The following is a 10,295-nucleotide window of genomic DNA, read 5'->3' on the forward strand; positions in this document are numbered from 1 at the left end:
TTGTAGTTTTGCAGGCCAGCACAATTTAGTTCTTGGTCCAGTGATCATTTCAGTGGTCCGTAGCCACCGGATCCAAGTCCTTCATACCTTCTTCCATTAGTTGGTCTGGTGCAAAGTTGTTATGGCATGACATTGTGCTGACAATCAGAAGGGGATACCAGTGAGGAGGAGGTTCGGAGTTGACAGACTATAGACGAGGGTCTGGCATATCTCCTTAGCAGCCTCAAAATTTGTTTCTGAAATACTTTACAATCCCAAGTATAAAGGCGCCAATCTTGCCGCTAGAACCCCGTTACATTTTTTTTTTCTACCGTCACCTTATTGGGAGGGAGCTAATCATTACACATGTCGGACAGCAGGGGGCGACAAAACTCTGGTGAGAAAAATCTTTATTGAAATTCAAACCTGTGCAAAGTGACACACAGCAAAATGCTTCATTTACCCCAGCACCAGAGTGATTGCCCCTCCACCGTTCCCCACCCCCGCCGTGTGCTAAAGATGTCTCCAATGGCTGGATGCAGCCGCCCATGGTTGCAACCGCCAGTCAACGGTGTCATGCTATCCTGGGGGAGGAGACGTGCTAAGACTTCTGCCCTCAGTAACAGTTTGGAACAATGTGTAAGGCAGTGGTTATATAAAATACATTCAATATAATGACCTATGGGTGAGGGGTGGGGTGACGATGGTGAAATTTTCCATATTTTCAGGTGCCCAAACTGCTCGAAACTAGTGAACAAAACTGGAGGCCATAAAATTTGGCAGGTTTAAAATAAAAAAAAAGTAAAAAGGAATATATAACACAAAAATGAAACATTCAAACAAAAACAACAACCCACCACCGCACCAATACCGTAAGCTAAACGGGATCTCCATGTCATGCCATCAAAACTTTCCTCAGTCATTTATAAACCCATGTCAGTGCCACTAGGAGGACATATAACCATTGTGCCTGTCATCCAACTGGAAAGGATGTAGGGGCGGAGCCTTGTGAGCTGATCGCTGCACTCAGCCATTTAGAATCAGAGGGAGTGTCTTCAGCAATGCTGAGGAAGAGTCTGCTCATACAGTCCTTTTCAGCTGGAATTTAGCCCTTGGGAAAAATGAAGTAGAGCACTAAAGGGGTTGTACTAAAACAAAACAAGGCTTGTAATGCCAGCCATGTGTTCTCAATTATGGGTAACCCCCTTTAAAAAGGCATCATTTTCGTTTACACAGACAAAAGGTGCTGTAAACATGGCGTCCGTCAGTCATATTTGCACCCGTCTTATTGATTACAATTGGATATATGCACAATGGTGATGACTGTGCACCATGCCTGGAGAATAGGCGCCATGACACCTCCCAATATGGAAGCGAGAGGTGCTGTATAACCCCTTTAAATGTGCCAAAACTCAATGCATGCCCCCTGGTGGTGACTAGAGGCATCTTGTGCAAGCAACAAAGCAAAATAGAACTGCAGCCTGAAACGAGACAGTCCAGATCAACAACCCATCATGTTTAAGACAGTGGGGGGACCCGCAGTTAATTACAAGATCCCGCAGATGGCACAACAGAGTTTAGGTTAACTTAGAAATCATGCACAAAGCTTGTAAGGGGTTAATGGCAGCCATAATACAGCTGTGTGTATCTGAAGCTTAAATATCCAGTGACTGATCCTAGGTCACAACCAGTGACCCTCCAAGTCTGGTTTGGAGTGAGGCAAAGAAAAAAAAAAAAAAGGAAACAATCTATATTTCAACATCTAATGGGCTATAACATTACAAACATACGGTGGCAATAAGACGCCATTGGCACCCCTGGACATGGTGAGGATCACGCATCTGTCTGTGGGCGGCACTGGATAAGGCACTTAGGAAGCGAAAGAGCGTAGCCAGGCTCACGCAAAGCCGTAGAGCTGACAGTCGGCGACCGTGGCCTACGGTGACTCGGTTGTCTAAACAGCTCTCAGGCCGGGGGGACTCAATATGTCGGCGGCTTGTAGCCGTCGTCTGTCTCTGGGCTTTGTGTGAACGGTGGCCGCTGGTAGTTGTCACTGACGGCATCAGGGTAGCTGGAGTAAGGTGAGGCGGGGGACAAATTGGGGTCCATGTAGCTGGTATTGAAGTCGTCCACTCCCATCCTGTACTTCTTAAAGGCCATGCTCGCTAGAGGAAACTGTGAAGACAGTAAGGCATCAGTGTTACTAATGCAGCAAAGCCTCCCAGGGGTTAACGGGAGAGGAGCTGGCCCTTTAAAATAGATCTTATTTTCTCCACACCCCCCCCCCCCCACTGAAGAAAAAAAAAAAAGCCTAAATGTTTGTCAATTTGGATTGACAGTAGCATTTTTATTTACTTGTTATATATTTTAATTTATATTTCACATTGTGACCCCCCCATAATGTCATAAAAAGACCTTCTGGGGGGCATTTAAATACTGAAACATTTTTTACTTTCATCTCATTTCCCCTGTTACTGGGGCTGGAATAATAGCTCTAGTTACAAGCGAAATGCAGGCTTCCGCCTGCATCCCAAAGCCATCTATCTGGGTCCTATATGACCCCGCAGCGCCTGCTCCATTCTTTTACGCAAGGATCACATGACCGCTGTGTATGGAGAAGGCAGTGCAGTCAGCTAGGCTAGCACTGTGTATACAGCAGGCAGAGAGAGCTATAAACCATCTCTGCCTTCTCAATGAAACACAGACAGGTTTTAGAACATCAGTGCAGAGTTATTTAACTGGATAGCGACAGGAGACTTACCCAGGACAGGATGGAGAAGAAGCTGAAGGCAATAGCCGCCCGCGCGTTATCAGCCCCAGTAAAAGGTAATATAGGATATGTTGTTGACGCCCACTGATTGGCCAAGAAGCAGAATCCAACAAACCACAGGAAACACCAGAGGCCTGAAATAAAAAAGCAGAGTAACGCTGGTGCCATCAATTCACACAGGGTAGAGGGAGGAGACCCAATACTAAGAAGAAAAAAAAATCTATTCCCATACCTACCAGGCAAGTATTTGTTCTTTCCTCCCCTTTTTCCCTCCAAGTGGTAAAACTTTTTTTTTCTTTTTTACTTTTGCTACTGACATAACCATACAAGGTCTTGTTCTTGTATAGGTGGAGGGGAGCTGTATATTTTAGTGGTTAAAACAATTCGGAACTTTATTAATAAAAGGAAAAAAAAAAAATATATATATATATATATATTTGATGTATTTAATATGTTTCTATTCTGCTTGTCGCCATTTTCTTAGACCTGTAACTTTTTTTTTCTTTCCCCAAGGATGGAGATCTGTTAGGGCTTCTTCCTGATGTTTTCATTGATGCCATTTTGGGGGACATGTGGTGTTTTGATTATTTTTGGCGTTTACCCCATGGGTTAAATAATTTTAAGTTTTGATGGATCGGACTTTTATGGACACAAAAAGGAAACTTTTTAAATTTTTTATATTTATATATTTAATATTTTTTTGCAAACTTTATATCTTTTTAGTCTTTACTTTTTTCTTTAGTTGTCCGAACCTGTGATCATCTGATTACTTGAACTATATATGCCGCAAGTACTGATCTTGTAAAGCGCAGCCAAGATAGCAAGGACAGGGACGTAGCCCGTTGAGTCCCAGCGATGCGTCACGTGGTGGAGGAGGGTTGGGCGACGAACCGATAGCGCCATTTCCATGCCAAGGTCAGACACTGACAGCAGCCGCTTCCATCTACACAGACTTACTTACCTGCGAAGCCCAGGTCGGAGATCACAATGTACTTTCGAGTGTTCACGTTGCTGAGTGTAGGGAAGTAGACGTCCAAGCCGAGAAAGGCGAGCGCTCCCAGGAAAGCCAGGACGCCGATCCCTATGCCGTAGTGACAGGCATCCATGTTCGCATTAAAAACGCAGATGAGCGTTGCCGCCCCCTGTTTATTGACATAGCCGTCCGTCAGAATGCAGGCGAAGACAATGAGCGCAAAAACCTGAAGGGGGACAAAATAAACTGCAAAATAAAGTCCGGAACTTCCCTTCCCCCATATATACCAGATGCGGGCATCTTAAAAAGAGCCGACCAAATTAGACAATGGTAGGTGCGATGTGAACCCACACAATGAACTGTCACAGCACATGACAGGAAGTGTTGTCATGAGGTTTTGCCCATTAGAAATAAATTAATACTGCCATACTATGTCCACACAGCGCATCCACTCAGTGCCCAAATAATATCGCCATATAGTGCCCATAAAACCCGGCCACATATTTTCCACATAATACAACCAATTTCTGCCCGAATATCTCATATATACACCCAAATACTGCCATATATTGTCCAAATAATACTACCTTATAGAGCTCATGTAACACTGCCATATATTTCCCACACAATGTCGTTATGTAATGCTTAAGTACCGCCATACAGCGCCAGCACAATGCCGTCATACAACGCCCTGCACAATGTTGCCAAATAACTAAATATCACCAGTGCCATGTCCACATAACACTGCCATATAAGGCCTGATTATTATCTCCATACAGTCCCCATATAATACCGCCATATAAGGCTCAACTATTTCCACAATATAATGCCTAATACCTACATATAGTGCCAATATTACACTTCCATTCATTACCACATAGCAGTCATTTAATGCCCAAATAATGACGCCATACAATGCCTACATAGTGAAGTGTCTTAGGGCAGCGGAGGTTCACACTCAGTGACTGAGGGTCACTACACTTCCACGTCACTGTGCAAGGTGCTGCAGTGTAGCGGCGCCCCGTCCCTGCTGATATCCTGGAAACTTGCACTCGTAGATTATAATTATGAGAACGTCATGTTCCCAGTTTGTGTTTCCCACACGACAGAGCAATAAATCCATATGGAGGGAACAGCAGAGCACACAACCCAGCATACAGTCAGGGACCTCCAGCAGCGGAGCAGGACAAAGGTCACCCACCCCACCAGTCAGTGAGCAAGTACAGGTGCCAGACTCACCAGCGGGGGGGATACAGAGCACAGCCAGAGACACGATTCACACATCCACAGAGTATGACTGACGCATTTCACCCCCATATATCTGACCCCTATGTTAGAGACGCCCAGCACAAACTCTCGGGAGTAGTGGCACCCACACCATCCAAACCTCTGTGCATTCTGGGGGGGTCATGCAAGCCTCTGAACAATCGAGGGTTGGAGAGGGGGCATGCAAGCCGGGAGGGGGGGGGTCACACAAGTTCCTGCACAACCAAGGAGGGAGGGGTTCACGCAAGCCCCCGCACAGCTGGGGGGGGGGGCATGCAAGCCCCTGCACAACCGGGAGCCATGCGTCCGCGTAATCCAAGTAACTGCACAATCGGGGGCCATGCACCCGCGTCATCCATGCTCCTGTAGCCAAAGGTGTCCCGGTGACAGCGGAGGGGCAGCACAAGGTCCTGTGATCAGAGGTGTGCTAATAAGGTGTTAACGCCTTCATTACTGCAGAGTGAATTCGGCCTGCTCGAAAAATTAGCTTGAGTCCCCATGGCTGCCTGTCTCACGGCTGTTCAACAGACACAACACATGCAGGTGCGGGGAGTCAAACATATTATTCGAGCACACTGAAGTCACTCTTAGGATAACACCTCATCTGAGCACGGGCGCTCATCACTAGTGCTTATCTCTAATTCGGAAGCTTTACCAAAGCTGCAGTAATGAAAGTTACTCCCTGAAAGCGAATTCTGCAGAAAACCTGCGCTCATCCCCCACCCACCTTTCCGCTACCCCCCTGCCCACACACAAAGTGTGAGAATATTGCAATTCTGATGGTGGGGAAAAAATTATTCTGTAAAAGGTTCCACACATTTCCAGAGGTGACGAGGCATCTGGAAAAAAATAGCAACATGCATTTCCCAAAGCTGCCTCGTCCAATTGGTCCCCAGTCTCGCAACAGCAGCCCCACGTCAGCCTGGATCAGGCTGCAGAACCAGATCTACCGCCCCTGCAGCCTGCCAGCGAATGCATCCCCCTCCCTCACAGATCTCTCACATCACCCCCTGTAAACAGACCCCACGTGCCCCCTGATCACAAGACGCAGGCAGGCTGGGGGGCATGTGACCACCCGGGATAATCCCAGCATATGACTCATAGGAAGGGAGAAGAGTCAGCTGATTCCAGCTCACGCAGCGTTAATATTGCCGTCTCCTCTGGAACGTGAGGGGTTAATAGGACATCCTCCTGAATTCCCCACCCAGGACGGGAAACGTTTAATTAACCCCATCATTCCCACAGATCCATATACTTAATTATTAACGCAAAGGCCATGATCTGGCGCCCAGGTCCTTTGTCTTACTTTGGGCCCTCAGTCGCAGTCGGTGCCACTTGGCAGAGGATGTTTATACCAGCCTGGCACGGGTCACCCAACTTTTCAAAGTCCTAGACTAGGTTGCAAAAGTTTTAATGCTCCTGGCAGAAACTTAAATAATGTAGCAGGCCGAGCCCAGACTTAGAGGCCATCTATAAGTAGGGCGGGTCCTGCAAATACTAGCGTATCTGATGGAAGACACCTCGTGCGGAGCAGCTGGCACTGCCAGGGTCCGATGCTATCAGGAGGTGGTCACATTACCACAGGGCGCTGCCACGTCACAGTTCATTATTGATGGTCTAACAAGTGTCACAAATCCTACACGGAGCCCACACTGTTTATTATTTGGTCATGTGATCAAAGTCGCCATCCGTGAGGGGTCGGCCATGGGGTCATGTGACCTCCAGAATAATCTGATATTTATTACATAGAGGCGAGTGGTTAAAACTGCACAGAAGGCACCCCCCCTTCAGGGGACTGCAACCCCCCCAGCGTGCTCCACAGGGACCCCCACAGCAGACTACAACCCCCAGGGTGCTTCGCAAGGACCCCCACAGCAGACTACAACCCCAGGGTGCTCCGCAGGGACCCCCCACAGCAGACTACAACCCCCAGCGCGCTCCTCAGGGAACCCCCCAGCAGACTGCAACCCCCAGCGTGCTCCGCAGAGTCCCCCTCCCCCAAAGCAGACTGCAACCCCCAGCGTGCTCCGCAGAGTCCCCCCCCAAAGCAGACTACAACCCCCAGCGTGCTCCGCAGAGTCCCCCCCCAAAGCAGACTACAACCCCCAGCGTGCTCCGCAGAGTCCCCCCCCAAAGCAGACTACAACCCCCAGCATGCTCCGCAGAGTCCCCCCCCCAAAGCAGACTGCAACCCCCAGAGTGCTCCGCCGAGTCCCCCCCCCAAAGCAGACTGCAACCCCCAGCGTGCTCCGCAGAGTCCCCCCCCAAAGCAGACTACAACCCCCAGCGTGCTCCGCAGAGTCCCCCCCCAAAGCAGACTACAACCCCCAGCGTGCGGAAAATAGCTCACGCAGTTACAGCAACCCCCAGCGTGCTCCGCAGGGACCCCCACAGCAGACTGCAACACCCAGCGTGCTACGAATTGACCCCCCCACAGCAGACTACAACTCCCAGCGTGCTCCACAGGGACCCCCACAGCAGACTACAACCCCCAGGGTGCTTCTCAAGGACCCCCACAGCAGATTACAACCCCAGGGTGTTCCGAACTGACCCCCCCACAGCAGACTACAACCCCCAGCGTGCTCCACAGGGACCCCCACAGCAGACTACAACCCCCAGCGTGCTCCACAGGGACCCCCACAGCATACTACAACCCCCAGGGTGCTTCGTAAGGACCCCCACAGCAGACTACAACCCCCAGGGTGCTTCGCAAGGACCCCCACAGCAGATTACAACCCCAGGGTGTTCCAAATTGACCCCCCCCACAGCAGACTACAACCCCCAGCGTGCTCCACAGGGACCCCCACAGCAGACTACAACCCCCAGCGTGCTCCACAGAGCCCCCCCCCAGCTTGCGGAAAGTAGCTCACGCAGTTACTGCAACCCCCAGCGTGCTCCGCAGGGACCCCCACAGCAGACTGCAACCCCCAGCGCGCTCCGCATTGACCCCCCCACAACAGACTGCAACCCCCAGCGCGCTCCGCATTGACCCCCCCACAACAGACTGCAACCCCCAGCGCGCTCCGCATTGACCCCCCCACAACAGACTGCAACCCCCAGCGCGCTCCGCATTGACCCCCCCACAACAGACTGCAACCCCCAGCGCGCTCCGCATTGACCCCCCCACAACAGACTGCAACCCCCAGCGCGCTCCGCATTGACCCCCCCACAACAGACTGCAACCCCCAGCGCGCTCCGCATTGACCCCCCCCACAACAGACTGCAACCCCCAGCGCGCTCCGCATTGACCCCCCCCACAACAGACTGCAACCCCCAGCGCGCTCCGCATTGACCCCCCCACAACAGACTGCAACCCCCAGCGCGCTCCGCATTGACCCCCCCACAACAGACTGCAACCCCCAGCGCGCTCCGCATTGACCCCCCCACAACAGACCGCCACCCCCAGCGCTCTCCGTAGAGCCCCCCACAGCAGACTGCCACCCCCAGCGTGCTCCACAGAGCCCCCCCACAGCGGACTACAACCCCCAGCGTGCTCCAGAGCCCCCCCCACAGCGGACTACAACCCCCAGCGTGCTCCACAGAGCCCCCCCCACAGCGGACTACAACCCCCAGCGTGCTCCACAGAGCCCCCCCCACAGCGGACTACAACCCCCAGCGTGCTCCACAGAGCCCCCCCCACAGCGGACTACAACCCCCAGCGTGCTCCACAGAGCCCCCCCCACAGCGGACTACAACCCCCAGCGTGCTCCACAGAGCCCCCCACAACGGACTACAACCCCCAGCGTGCTCCACAGAGCCCCCCACAACGGACTACAACCCCCAGCGTGCTCCACAGAGCCCCCCACAGCGGACTACAACCCCCAGCGTGCTCCAGAGCCCCCCCACAGCGGACTACAACCCCCAGCGTGCTCCACAGAGCCCCCCCCACAGCGGACTACAACCCCCAGCGTGCTCCACAGAGCCCCCCCCACAGCGGACTACAACCCCCAGCGTGCTCCACAGAGCCCCCCCCACAGCGGACTACAACCCCCAGCGTGCTCCACAGAGCCCCCCCCACAGCGGACTACAACCCCCAGCGTGCTCCACAGAGCCCCCCACAACGGACTACAACCCCCAGCGTGCTCCACAGAGCCCCCCACAACGGACTACAACCCCCAGCGTGCTCCACAGAGCCCCCCACAATGGACTACAACCCCCAGCGTGCTCCACAGAGCCCCCCACAACGGACTACAACCCCCAGCGTGCTCCACAGAGCCCCCCCACAGCGGACTACAACCCCCAGCGTGCTCCACAGAGCGCCCCCACAGCGGACTACAACCCCCAGCGTGCTCCACAGAGCCCCCCCACAGCGGACTACAACCCCCAGCGTGCTCCACAGAGCCCCCCCACAGCGGACTACAACCCCCAGCGTGCTCCACAGAGCCCCCCACAGCGGACTACAACCCCCAGCGTGCTCCACAGAGCGCCCCCACAGCGGACTACAACCCCCAGCGTGCTCCACAGAGCCCCCCACAGCGGACTACAACCCCCAGCGTGCTCCACAGAGCGCCCCCACAGCGGACTACAACTCCCAGCTTGCTAAAATTACAGGCAATGCTGTCATAACTCCACAACTCCCACCATAGACGAGGCCCTGACTACAGTAACACTGCTCCTGTCACCGCCGCCCCCAGCAGATGCACAGCGCCCCCTCCCCACACAAACACACAACTCCTCACATCACGTGACACTGCGTCACTATCGGTACTCACAGCACTGAGCAGCCTCAGAATGGTCTCCGGCCGTTTGAGGAAATCCAGCAGGTCGAAACTGCCCCCGGCCTTCGCCGCTCCGTACACCCCGCTCTCCATGCTGCGATCGACCGCACCGAGCACTTCCTGGACAGGCAACCACGCCCACAAGTCACAGGACAGGAAGACACGCCCACAAGACATGGGACACGACGCCACGCCCTCACATGAGCATGACGTCGCCTCAAACATGGAGGAGGAGGAGCTCAGAGCGCTGTCACCAGGGGCCTACATAGAAGTCATGGGGTCCCATAACAGAATTTAATTGAGCCCCTCTTCAAAAAATGTAATAATTGCTGGGGTCACAGAAGAGCAGATCTGAAAGCTTTCCTGGCGCCTTTGCTTAGTAAAGTCCCTCCTGCTGAAGCCTCTAGATTCCGCTGTCACTGTCCTAATAAAGTGCCCCCCAAACACTGTATGATAACCCCATGGTGAAGTCCTCCATATCAGCCTCTACACGCACAGTATGATGAGCCCATTGTACTCCCAAGGCAAAGTATGGTGACCCCCAACTGTGACCCCACAAAGCCCTCCATACAGTATAATGGCCCCCACT

The 10,295-nt window shown here is 52.8% G+C and overlaps 1 protein-coding gene across 1 annotated transcript; it reads right to left on the reverse strand.

The window, feature by feature from the left end:
* Positions 1–372: 372 nt before the first annotated feature.
* Positions 373–9,868, reverse strand: SYNGR2 (synaptogyrin 2). The gene is made up of 4 exons (XM_073559879.1): positions 9,701–9,868; positions 3,711–3,948; positions 2,741–2,883; positions 373–2,154 (listed from the first exon to the last, which is right to left on the reverse strand). Exons 1-4 carry the CDS (start codon positions 9,797–9,799, stop codon positions 1,960–1,962), a joined length of 675 nt encoding a protein of 224 aa, XP_073415980.1. The 5' UTR covers positions 9,800–9,868; the 3' UTR covers positions 373–1,959.
* Positions 9,869–10,295: the final 427 nt, after the last annotated feature.

Source organism: Dendrobates tinctorius, unplaced genomic scaffold (assembly GCF_039654945.1).
Source record: "Dendrobates tinctorius isolate UK_male_01 unplaced genomic scaffold, ASM3965494v1 ptg000014l, whole genome shotgun sequence".
Classification (NCBI taxonomy): Eukaryota; Metazoa; Chordata; class Amphibia; order Anura; family Dendrobatidae; genus Dendrobates; species Dendrobates tinctorius.